The sequence below is a fragment of the Mangifera indica genome, chromosome 8 (assembly GCF_011075055.1).
Source record: "Mangifera indica cultivar Alphonso chromosome 8, CATAS_Mindica_2.1, whole genome shotgun sequence".
Classification (NCBI taxonomy): Eukaryota; Viridiplantae; Streptophyta; class Magnoliopsida; order Sapindales; family Anacardiaceae; genus Mangifera; species Mangifera indica.
The window spans coordinates 1665293-1679036 of record NC_058144.1 but is presented as its reverse complement, the minus strand read 5'-3'; the positions used below and the strand labels follow the sequence as shown (position 1 = coordinate 1679036).

The 13744-nt window shown below is 32.5% G+C and overlaps 1 protein-coding gene across 1 annotated transcript; it reads right to left on the bottom strand.

Moving 5' to 3' along the window:
- Positions 1-6108: 6108 nt before the first annotated feature.
- Positions 6109-9925, bottom strand: LOC123223146 (uncharacterized protein At5g41620-like). The gene is made up of 3 exons (XM_044646242.1): positions 9288-9925; positions 9021-9146; positions 6109-7702 (listed from the first exon to the last, which is right to left on the bottom strand). The coding sequence occupies exons 1-3, from the start codon at positions 9633-9635 to the stop codon at positions 6326-6328; spliced, it is 1851 nt and encodes a 616-aa protein (XP_044502177.1). The 5' UTR covers positions 9636-9925; the 3' UTR covers positions 6109-6325.
- Positions 9926-13744: the final 3819 nt, after the last annotated feature.

The following is a 13744-nucleotide window of genomic DNA, read 5'->3' as shown; positions in this document are numbered from 1 at the left end:
AAGTTAAGACATTTATGGCCTGACCATCTTTTCATTAATTTTCCTTACTCCAATTTAATATCACTTATCACTTCCACTGCAAAGATAACTTTAGACACATCCTTATACAGATAGTTCTCTCAACCAGTCAATTATTGACATCTGTAATCTTGTTTGAGCCAAGATTTATAGCATAATCTTTGGGTTTAAGATTTTATCATATTTAACATTATTTAACGTATGTCTTTATTCTTATCTTTTGTATTAGATTCTTATTATTGGATTTTTATATTGTTATTTGGTTGAACTTTTACTTTCTAATTTTAAATTTTTTGTGATTAATGTCCTAATTGAAAAGAGAGAGATTATGGCCTAACCGACTTTTCATTAATTCTCCTTGCTCCGATGAAATATCACTCATCACTTCTACTACAAAGATAACTTTAAACACATCATTGCACAAATAGTTCTCTTAATTAGTCAATTACTGACAACTGTAATCTTATTTGAGCCAAAATTCATAGCATAATTAAGATTCTATTATAGCTTGACATTATTTGGTTATGTGTCTTTATTTTTATCTTTTGTATTGGATTCTTATTGTCGAATTCTTATTGTTAAATTCTTAATTGTTATTTGGTTGAACCTTTACTTTTCGATTTTAACTTTTTTTGTGATTAATGTTAGAATTGAAAAGAGGGAGATTATGATTAATTACTTGTTGGATTGGTTGTTTTATACTTATTTATTTATTTATATACAGATAGTCCTCTCAACCAGTCAATTACTGATATCTGTAATCTTGTTTGAGCCAAGATTTATAGCATAATCTTCGGGTTTAAGATTTTATCACAGTTTAACATTATTCAACGTATGTCTTTATTCTAATCTTTTGTATTTGATTTTTATTGTGGGACTTTTAGATTGTTATTTGGTTGAACTTTTACTTTCTAATTTTAAATTTTTTGTGATTGATGTCCAAATTGAAAAGAGAAAGATTATGGCCTGACCAACTTTTCATTAATTCTCCTTGCTCCAATAAAATCACTCATCACTTCTACTACAAAGATAACTTTAAACACATCCTTGCACAGATAGTTCTCTTAACTGTTAATTACTGACAACTGCAATCTTATTTGAGCCAAAATTCATAACATAATTAAGATTCTATTATAGCTTGATATTATTTGGCTATGTGTCTTTATTTTTATCTTTTGCATTGGATTCTTATTGTCGGATTTTTAAATTGTTATTTAGTTGAACTTTTACTTTTCAATTTTAATTTTTTTTGTGATTAATGACAAAATTGAAAAGAGAGAGATTATGATTAATTACTTATTGGATTGGTTGTTTTATATTTATTTATTTATATACAGATAGTTCTCTCAACCAATCAATTACTGATATATGTACTTTTATTTGAGCCAAGATTTATAGCATAATCTTCAAGTTTAAGATTTTATCACAGTTTAACATTATTCAACGTATGTCTTTATTCTTATATTTTGTATTGGATTCTTATTGTCGGATTTTTAGATTGTTATTTGGTTGAACTTTTACTTTCCAATTTTAAATTTTTTGTGATTGATGTCCAAATTGAAAAGAGAGAGATTATGGCCTGACCGACTTTTCATTAATTCTCCTTGCTCCAATGAAATATCACTCATCACTTCTACTGCAAAGATAACTTTAAACACATCATTGCACAGTTAGTTCTCTTAATTAGTCAATTATTGACAACTGTAATCTTATTTGAGCCAAAATTCATAGCATAATTAATATTTTATTATAGCTTGACATTATTTGGCAACGTGTCTTTATTTTTATCTTTTACATTGGATTCTTATTGTTGGATTCTTAGATTGTTATTTGGTTGAACTTTTACTTTTCGATTTTAACTTTTTTGTGATTAATGTCAAAATTGAGAAGAGGGAGATTATGATTAATTACTTGTTGGATTAGTTGTTTTATATTTATTTATTTATATACAGATAGTCCTCTCAACCAGTCAATTACTGACATCTGTAATCTTGTTTGAGCCAAGATTTATAGCATAATCTTCGGATTTAAGATTTTATCACAGTTTAACATTATTCAACGTATGTCTTTATTCTTATCTTTTGTATTGGATTCTCATTGTTGGATTTTTATATTGTTATTTGGTTGAACTTTTACTTTCTAATTTTAAATTTTTTGTGATTGATGTCCAAATTGAAAAGAGAGAGATCATGGCCTAACCGACTTTTCATTAATTCTCCTTGCTCCAATGAAATATCACTCATCACTTCTACTGTAAAGATAATTTTAAACACATCCTTGCACAAATAGTTCTCTTAACTGGTTAATTACTGACAACTGTAATCTTATTTGAGCCAAAATTCATAACATAATTAAGATTCTATTATAGCTTGACATTATTTGGCTATGTGTCTTTATTTTTATCTTTTGTATTGGATTCTTATTGTCGGATTCTTAAATTGTTATTTGATTGAACTTTTACTTTTCGATTTTAACTTTTTTTTGTGATTAATGTCAAAATTGAAAAGAGGGAGATTATAATTAATTACTTGTTGGATTGGTTGTTTTATATTTATTTATTTATATAAAATTAATCCTTTTACAAAAAAAAAAAAGAATTGAAAGTTAATATTAATTCATGTTCATACTTTACATATAATAAGATAAATAGAATTTGTTTGATATAAACAAGATAAATTAATAATGATGCAAAAAATATCATATTCAAGAGTAGATAATTAACTTTTGTCATTAATCATGTTTTTCAAACATTTATTTGTATAAATTTGCAGTTAAAAATTGAAATAAGTAAAATAAAGAAAATGTTCAAAGCCTTGACAAGAATACACAGATTAGTTTTTTTTTTTTTTTTAAATTATAATAGATCATTTTAACATAGCAAACTAAAATCAGAAAATGACAGTTCGGCAGAATCTCTTATGAACAGATCTATCAAAGATATAATGCATGATTAACCCAACAACTCCTCACCAAACTGGACTTCGTTTAGTTTGAATCGTCGTTCGCCTCAAAAGATCCATAATGGGCATGCTTAAATCGGTATTTATGCCTGGTGATTCTCATAAATGGTGCTACAAACAGATTAAAGGCCTGAATGAATACATACAGATTAAGATGTTAATTAAGTTTAGTAAAAAGAGGTTAAGAAGGGCCAGAATGCGTACGTAGAGCTCCCTTCACTACAAGTACGAAAACTATGGAAGGCGGGCTCGTCTCCCAGGTCATGCAAACCCTAAGACTGCGCATGAAGAGAGCGCAGGCAAGGGGTATTCATGAACTGGCAGCCGTGATCTGACGTCACCTCCTTTCGAACTTGGAGTGAAAAGAGAGCTCTCCATTTGCAGCTCACAAATTAACCCCGTAACAGAGTAGTTTTGTGTGTGTGTGTGTGTGTGTGTGTTTTGTTTTTTGTGAAGATGAAGAAAGGAGGTGTCTTATACAGGACGAGGCACGAGTATCTAGATGGAATTTCAGACCGAATCCGTTCCAGTCCACTGATTTCGAAAGATGTAAATAATGAATCTGTGGATTCTCTTCTTTTCATTAATTGGTGCAACGTTGCATACCATGGCGAAATTTCCGCCGGTGAGCATCTTTCCTTTTCTACTTTTATTAATTAAAACAATATCTCACTGTGAATATTTTATGAATACAAGAAAAAAAATATAAATTAATTAAGACACTTGATGAATATCAAACGTGAAACAAATAAATGGTAAGAAAATATCCGAGATTAGGTCATAATTCTTTAAGTCGTATGAGTGAGGTTTTGACTTTGTATATATGGTACTACTTATATCCTGAATGTTGACCACAAAATTAAAACGGGTTCATGGGTAGATGAAGACTTAAATATTTGGAAAGAACAGTGGAGATCATTGTTTGTCACATAAACTATATTAGATTTCGGTGGATTGCTTTGCTTTCTCTAAAAGAGAAGAATAAAAGGTAGAAATTAAATTAAAAAATGTTTTGGCGACATCCCGTTGAAATCATAGAGATCAATATTTCAATATTGAGGAAGTTCGAGCAGTATACTGGCAGTAGGCTGGTCCATAAATTTCAAGCAGAACTGTAACAAGTCGAATAAGTCAGCCATCCCACCTGCCTCTTATGCGATTAGCGTCAACAATCTTGTTTCCTGTAGAAAGCTGAGATTACCTTAGTTTGATGAAATAGTAATGAATCTACAGGAAGAATGCCCACAAACAATTATGTTAATTTATCGAGTCAATGCAGTTAAGTTTTGAGGATCTTGAAATCTTTGACAAAAAAATAATTAATGATTTCACCAGACATGCAACTGCAAGTTCAACCTTCATAGAAGATCTGAAAGTAAATAAAAGAAGAAAATGGCAAGAAATATTGGAAACTAACGGTGCTCCCTTCACTCCAATACCAAAAAGATCAAAGTAAACACGTCTCCCAGGTCATGCAAACCCTTAGCCTGTGCATCCCATCAAACTGCAGAGTGCCAGGGGTATTCATGAACTAGCAGCCGTGTTTTACTATCACTTCCTTTCAGATTTGGAGTTAAGAGAGCTCCATTTAAACCCTAACACAGTTCAACTATTATTATACACAACTCAACTCATAATACAAGGGCAATACATGCATATAATACTATTATACAGACAAGAGAAACAAGACTGTTTTGTGTTGTGAGAGTTGGTGAACATGAGGGTCTTTTTATAGCCTCTCACATGGGTTTTAGATGTAATTTTCCTTGTTGGAATTGAAACATATAAAATATCATGTGAGATTTTCTTGCCAAAAATTGGGCACCGCACATTAAAATTATTGCTGATGATGGGCATCCTTTTTCGCAACTTTCCATTTATGAGTATTTATTTGCTGGATTCAATATATTTATGAACAATTAATTTGCTTCATATCTCAATTCCTAATTTTCTAGTATGCTGCTTGAATTGTCTCAAAACCATTTGATTGGTAGATTTCTTCTTTGAACGGGATCATAGAGTTGAAAACTACCGAGTGGGATTGCTGTCATGTAATTATTCTCCACTCCATGAAGAAAAGAAAGGTTCCCTTTCATCGACTGGGATGCTTAAGATTTGAAAGTTTCTTCACTTTATTGCGGGCAAACCTAAATTAACAGGCATTTAATCAATAATTATTAAATTTTTACTACCAAAGTTTGACCCAAAAGGAAAACCCTGAAACTTCATTTGTTTTTTCTTCAGACTTTTGCTTGATTATATAATAAAAATTTGATATGTCTCTTCAAATGAAATGATTGTCGACTAACTTAGTAAAATCTTCTTTTATTTGGTAACAGAATCTGATTATACCGAACTTGCTTAGCGATGTTAAAAGAAAAAAAATAAAGGAAGAAATCAAGCACAAACTTCACCAATATTATTAAAAATGCAAAGTATTCATGGATTCTTTAACAATAAAACTATGAGTACTTCACCAATATTATACCGAATTTGCTTAGTAATATAAATCAAGCACAAACTTCACCAATATTATTTATTTGGTATATAAATATGTACATACTTTATATTTGTCATTATATAATTTTGAATTAGGGATAAAATAATACTCAATAATGTGATAACACATATAAATATATACTTATTTGTGTATTTAAAATAATTACCTATAATATTACTCATTAATCAAAGAACAGAACAGTTTCTTTCAATCCCAATTGGACAATGGTGGATTGTGGGTCATTTCCCACGTAAATTCACTGATTGGGCGTTTATAACACCATGCTCAATTCTTTAATATATCTGAAAAGTATTGATAACTACATCTCATAGTCACCATCACCACCCAAGTTCAACTGTTGATCAATTTCTAGTTTGTTTTTAACTATCTTGTGTATTACATTATTTGTTCAAATGGGTCAAAAGCAACTTAATACATCACAAGTGCTTTTTGTGAATTGTTGCTGTGAAATGATCCCCACAGAGGCACACAGAAAATACCAAGGACTTGACCGGGATCTGCACAGTACCGTATTGCCTTTGTCCCCTTGTAACTGTACTTTCGTTTTCAACCTTCCTATTTCTAAGCGCTTACCATAGATATGAGTAGCAATTAATTGAGATTTCTTGCTGAAATGCAAAAGGTGTTAAAGAAAATGTTGAACTTTCTTACACAGGACAGCATGGTTGGTGGGACAGAAATTCAAGTTTACCAGTATGATTGTGTACATCAGTAACTCAAGAAGCACGAGAAAAAAACATTTGAAAATTTGCACATTACAATCTCAGTAACTCGAATTCTCGACCGGAAGGTTAATACTTCAAGTGAATCCATCATTCTTAACAAACTAAAAGGCACCTTTGGTGGGTCTAGCGCGAGGTCGCTGGCTCTCTAACCTTGCTTCTAGTAATTTTGCTTTCAGGGAATTCTCCTTTATGATCCGAGACAATTTCAAAGAAGATTCAGATATTCCAAAATCTGGGGATGTTGATTTTGACATCCACTTTTGGATGGGACTAGCATAAGTTTCTTCTCTGATATCACTTTCAGGATGAATCTTATCGCCTTCAGATGATGAGGAATGACTTCTGATTAATTCATTAAGCTCATCATTTGATTCCAATCCACCCATTCCTCCCCGTCTGTCATTTCTTTCGTGTAAACTTTCACCCACAGATCTCTCCTTGTGTTTCAGCCTGTTCCGAATATCGAAATTGGAAATTTTTTCTGGCCGTGGGAAAATTGGACTGAGCTTGTAAACTGAGCAGGTTGCGCCCTTAACTACCTCCCTTGACCCTGACTTCTTCATCAAGGAATTTGAATTTACCAATTCTTCAGGATAAGTTAAATATTCTTCATCAGCAGCATCTTGAGGAGCACTTACAGCTTCATTCAATGGGAAGGACTCTAAAGATTGCCGATTTGAAAAGCTTTTCTTGAGCTCATTTGTGGACACGGTACCATATTTCCTTGATCCAGAGAAACGTTTAGCATGAAGAAAGTTTTCTATAGCAAGACTTAACTTGTCCACGATTATATTCTTTTCTGCAAGATCATTTTGTGCTTCTGCAATCTTCATTTGCGTCCGCTCATCCAGCCATGCTTCCGAAATATGAAGAATTAACCTGTCAGGATTTTCCGCATAAACTCGATCAGTCTCTGGCTTGTATCTTAGTGACCGCACTTCTTCTTCATAATTTCTAATTCCTTTCGCAAATTCATCGCACAAGTTCTCCAACAGAATCCTTTCTTTTCTCTCTCTTTCAAACTCTTTCAAAACATTAGAGAAAGATGATTTCATTTTAGAAAGATCTCTGGCTAGCTTCCGGTGCAGGGTTTCTGAGCGTTTTCGAAATTTCCTCTCATCTTCAAGCTCATCTCTCACTGACTGCACCACAGATTTGAGTCGATCTTGCTCCTTATTCTTCCTGATAAGTTTTTCCTCAGCAACTTGCTTCATCAAGTTATCCATTTCTTGCTGATTCGTTTGTTTCTCTTGCAGCAGCTCTCTTATTTTGGCCCGAGAATGATCGAGCTCTGTTTTCAAAGCTTTCACCAATGACATATTTGATTCATACTGTTCTTCAAGACTCCAGATTCGATCAAGAACCTTGAGTAATTCTGTGGATGTTTTAAGGTTATAAGTTGATCCACCCAGCTTATCCTTAGAGTCCAGAGAACTAGTGGGAGTGACGACTGCTGGGACTGGGTTATAAGAAGCCACCTGCAAAGAGGGGACATCAAATTCTTTTAAACCTATCAACAGAAACAGAGCAAGGTGAACTTACAAGAATCTATCTGAAGATCATAATCTGAGTCTTCTTAGATGTATATTTTCCAGCATTAGTAACCGAAATCTAACATAGAAAAAATTAAAAAATGAGTTTGAATTTAGCTTTATTTCTGTTGGGAGAGAACACCGTGGATTGGGTTTCCTTTTATGTGAGCATCACCCCTGTGAAATTCATATGGTTCTCTAGTCTATGTGGCTTGAAAGAGAAGACAAAGACACCTAGAAATTCTGGGTTGTGAAACTCTGACCAGTTTCGATCAACCATTCTGATCGAAGCGATCCAATTGAGCTAAAATTTTACGTGTAGGTTTGTAATTCACTTTGAACATTAAAGATTAATATTTGGAGTTCTAGAATGAGAGTTATTCAGCATGCAATTGTCCCTTTGTTTTGGGTGAGAAATGTCTTTTATCTTGTAGAAGTTTGTTCACTTTGTTAAGATTGTTTCATCAAGAGATTTGTTCGTGTATGCTTGTAGTTTTATCTTGATAGACCTTTGCATTTCTATTGTTGACTGAAAGTAGAGATTTTTGTTGTTTTGGTTTTTTCACCTCAAAGGTCTTTCCAGGAGATGAATCCTTGGCCTTCTTATGGGTGATTGTGTATTTGTGTTGTCTTTCAATTCAAGCTCTATTTTTTAGTTTCAATCTCTAAAGCATCAAAACAATGAAACAAATTACCCAATCTCTCACAAAAATCACAGTGACAATAACCTCTTGAATCAATTAACAATAAGAATATAAAGCTATTTCTATATAAAAATAGAGATATATACCAACAGCTCTTAAGATCAAACAAATTTGACAAACCCATAAAAACACAAAGGATTTATTTTGTAAAAGACAATCTTGAGATAAATCTAGAGATATACACCTACACTCTCTAGATCAGACAATCTTGGTAGTAAACTTTTAAAAGACAAAAACAAAAGAGGGGGCAATTGCAGGTTCAATAAATTTCTGTTCAGAACTCCAAAATTTAAAATAAAGAACAAAGAGTTAAACCTATTGATAAAATTTAAGATCAATCAGACTACAGATTAATCTTGATCGGAGTAGTTGCTTAAAGCTGCTGGAGCCCAAAACCCATAACTTTTCAACCTCTACTCTTCAACACCCTCCTTCTTACTTGAGAAATCATATAAGTTATACTTAGACATGGTTTACGGATCTTCAACTTCCTCAAGTGATTAAAAGAAAGCAATCTACATTCTACACAACAATGTAGAGAAAAAGGACGCAGGTATTACCTCCAATAAGCTATCATAACTTGCAGGAGATACAGGCTGTAGAGCACAGCGATTCCTTTCAACTGATTGATGGTGTTGCATCAGTGATGTAGCAATAGACTTGCTCGAGCTGCTCGCACTCTCTAGCTGGAATGAGTTTCAGGGTAATGATCAGTTCTATGAAAAAAAAAGAAGATCGAATTTTTGTTCTTTCACCATACGTCAACTCCAAGGATTATTCTATAGTCCATCAAGTTAACAATAAAGAAGAAAAAGTGAAAAAAGTACCTGGTGAAGGGGGGTATTAAGAGGGTGGTGAAGCAGATGAGTTGGAAGATCCTTGTCTTTGTGTTGAAAACTTGGCTTTGGCATTTGAGGAATAGAGAGGTGGTGGGGCTGAATCTCCCAGAAGTTTGTACAAAGTTTTCTAGTAGAAACTGCTGATGCAGGATGATTAGTAACATATTTTTTTGCAATGGAGTTTTTTACCTTTGGAGATGTAAACTCAAGTCTCCATGTGCGTGAAGGAGTAGAGGGGCCTGCTCTTTTCCCCACCAAAATCCCGCGTTTCAACTTTTTCGCCATTAATTCTTGCTTATTTTCTCCTCTCTGCAATCCTTTTTCTTTTCTTTCCATAATTCCTTCTCTCTACTCACTACTCACTGACTCACTCTCTCCGTCTGCTCAAACTTCAGATTATGTGAAATATGGACTCTTCTTCTTCTCTCTCAGATTCAGATAGCCTGTTCACTCTCTGAAACTGCATATCGCAACGTAGGAGTTATTTTCTATCAATTAAGTCGTCTCTGGCTTCACTTCAAATGTCAGTGTCAGCACCGCAAAATTTTTGGTAAGTTTAAAGTTTTAATTGCATTAAGATGCACAGACCTACCTCCTCTTTACCTCTTTCCAAGCTACTCTATGCTATATTTCCTTTGATTTAGGCATAGGCTTAAGCTTGACTATCACTTTATTTATAATTATAGCTTTAATTTTGAAGGATTAAAAGGGTATTAAGTCTTGACCATGCCGATTCAAACATGCTAACCAAAATATTCAATATTCTGCAAAATCAGATTTGTGATGATTGCTCACTCACATAAAGAATAGAAGTTCAAAATAAAAAGCTTTATCATTTCATAACCATGTGGCTTCCCTTAGAAATGGTTGCATGACACAAACACAAAGGGATTTCATTCTGATGGGTTGTCTTGTCACACTTTGTCCACGTATATTATGTTTTCATTTTGCTCTCTGGCTGACCCACCTCGCATACTTTCCATCAGCTTCGCATCAAGCTTTGTTCGTATTATCTGATTTGTTCTTATCCAGTTCAAATTCACTCAACTTATATTTTGGTCTTGCCTTTATTCAGATCAGTTCAGTCAGTGCCTGTCGCTGCAGTTTTTAAATTTTAAGGTTCAGTGTGCAGCTTTTCTTTCTACTGGGCAACTCATGTCCATTCTTTCTTCAGAATTCATGGATCCGTAATTTCTACGCACAGGCCTTGGATTGACAAAGCCAATTCTATTTTTGTACTCAAAAAAAATTTCACCTTCTAACTGCATGTGGGCAGTGGTTACAATTAATTCCTATCCATTATTCCAATCAATTCAAATAGCTCAAATCTTCTTCCACTCCAAGCTCCTGTAATCGAGCGATAAAATTTAATTAAAAAATGGGCATCTGTCATTCTTGCATGACAAATATAATTGGAGGGGAAATGTAAATTTGTATGTAGAATAATTAGGTTTTGCACATGTTTGCATGGATTTTTGGGTTCTCCAATTTTCATGGCGTGGTCCATGTCCATGTCCATGATTAGAGCTTCTCATGCACATGGAGTTTCATTGGGCTGCGCCCCCTCATGACCCGCAACAGCAAGGAAAATTTTCTATTCACACGTCAAGCCCAATTGTATCACCCAAATATAATGAATTTTCTTCCGGCCTATGGATTATTTTTCGCTCAAAATTTTAATTGTAAAAATAAATACATATATATAATATTTAAAAAACTCAAATATTTACTTATAGATTAATTGTTGTTAAAATTTTATATTAGGGATAACAGTAAAATTATCATTTTATCAATAATATTAAAAAATATATAATTTTATCTCATTTCCCTTAGAATTTTGAAAACTCATATTTCACTCCTTAACCTTAACTTTGAAAAATAATTTCCCCCCTCCCCAAAATCCCTAGAGTTTGGTACAAACTTCAGCGATGATAATGATGACGGTGGCAACCAATTGGTTCCAACATCAACAACAGTGATGATAGCGGCCAATCGATTGTAATGTTGATTGACCTTTTGTGTGTCTCTCTCTGTTGTTGTCGACATCACCAGACAAAGAGAGATGAAGAGGCTTCATCAAATCATCTCCACACGATGAGAATTTATTGTGTTTTTTGTTGATACAATTTCATAGAGGAATGACCATCAACAAAGATCTGTTCTCTAGTCACGAATGTGTTTGTCATGCACCAAATCTAAACGATGCAAAATGATTCGTTGTGTCCTTGGCCAGAGAATGGTGGCCTCATCTTTGTCCAAGTTGCGGGAGGGAGGGCTGGCAGATAGGAGGTTAGTCAGAGAACATCACTAGAGAAGAAATGGAAGGAATGAAATTTGCGAGTGAAAATGTAGTTTTTCAAACTTTTAGATGAGGAAAAAAATGTTAGTTTTTTAAATTAAAGAGAGAAAATGAAATAAAATTTTAATTTTTTTAATATTATTATTTAATAACGATTTTGCCCCTGTAGTTAACAACAAATTTTAACAGAAACTCTATGACGGATGGGTTTTTAAGTTTTTGAAACCCCATAAGTATAAATTTGTTTTTTTTTTTTTTGTGGTTAAGTCTATGATACGATACATATGAGTGTCTTTTTCTTTGCACTAAACTTTTGGTGAGAATAAATTTTTTGGCCTTTTCTTCCTATTCACAGTTTAACCCTTTCTTTCATTTAGAGTAATATTACGTATACGCATTCAAATAGATATTCAATAATGTACTTATATTTTTTATATATAATTTAGATACATAGATAATGTATCATTTGATTAAATATTATTTTATTTATAATTTAAAATAATTTAATTATATAATAATATATTATTTATACACTTAAATTATATACTAAAATATATATTTGTATAATTTTATTAATACTGAATTAGAAATTTAAAAAAACTAAATGAATGTCGTTTTATTGAATCTAATTTGGTAACTGCAAAATGTAAGGGGGGAAATCAACTGTTTCCTGCTCATTTACGACAAAACATTTATGGCCTCAAATAAGACCACTGGAAATATTAACTTAAATTAAACAATAAAATTATGTGTACCTATTTTAAGTATATAAATATGTACATATTTATATGTGTCATCATATGATTAGATAATTTTGAATTAAGAATAAAACAATAACCAATCATATGATGATATATATGAGTGTGTATATATTTGTGTACGTAAAATAAATACACATAGTATTGCTCCTAAATTAAAACACCAGGAAAAGGGCTGCAAATATGCAGATATACCTTGTCAGTACTTGTCCTTTAGAGTTTCAAGACTCTATGGCTCTTCTGCATAGAATTAAAGTAGGGTGATCGTTTTTATCAGTCTCAAGATTTGCATTGTGTTTGTGTTAAATGTGCACAAATTGATCTATCTGCCACTTCATTGGCGCCACACGCCAGTTTTACTTTAGTTATAGGTTTTGTAGGGTATCCCAACAACCTTTAATTAGAGATTGGGGCGGATTCCAACAAAAAATAAACTAAGGTTGGCTCATAGAAATTGTCGAGTTAAAAAAAAAAAAAGGAGCTTTTAGATATGAAAAAAAAGAGAAACCGTCATAAAAAATAAAGTCACTAAAGAAATTAAAAAGTTATTTAAAGAAAATGACAATAACTCACTCGAATCTAACTAGGGATGATAACCGAGACAAATGGAGAGAGGATCTTAACCTTTATCCTCATCGTTGTAAGAGATATCAATCCCCATTCTCGATCTATTTCTGTTATAAAGATGAAAATGATCTTTTGTCTCTTTCTCATGAAGAAAAATCTTCTTCTCATCCTTTTCCCGTCTATGCAGGGGAAAATTTCCCTCCCCGTATTTGTAAGGAAAAGTTTTTTTTTATACTTTCTAAATACAATATAAATATATTAAATAACAAAATTAAGTAAAATTAAAATCAACCTACTATTTTAAATGTCACAAATATAATATATTTACCACTTTAATATGTACAACAAAAATTTAAATAAATTTGAAAAATATAAATAATCTATAAAAATGTTCGTATTTTAAGTAAATATATTCATATAAAGGGACGAAACAAGGAAATGACACATGTATCCTTGTCCCTAGCGCATTCCTAATTACAAAGATGTTTTTTCTCTCTATCCCTGTCTCTCTCTTCATTTTATCAAAGAATTTTCTCTTTATTATGGTTAAAAAGGATTGAAACTCTTAAAATCAGATCAAAATTATTATCTCTAAATCATACTAACAAGCTAAAGCTCAATTGAATCCGCTCCTTATGTTAGAGAGGGACATTTATGAAAATTCCAATTTGGTTTGGTTAACTTAGGCCTAGGATTAAGAGACTAGATGATCCAAGAATGAGGCCCATTCTTTGCCGTATATCACGCACTTATGGCATAGGTTGATCTCCATGGACGACAACCACAGAAAGATTCTCCATTTTTCTTGTTTGTTTGTATGT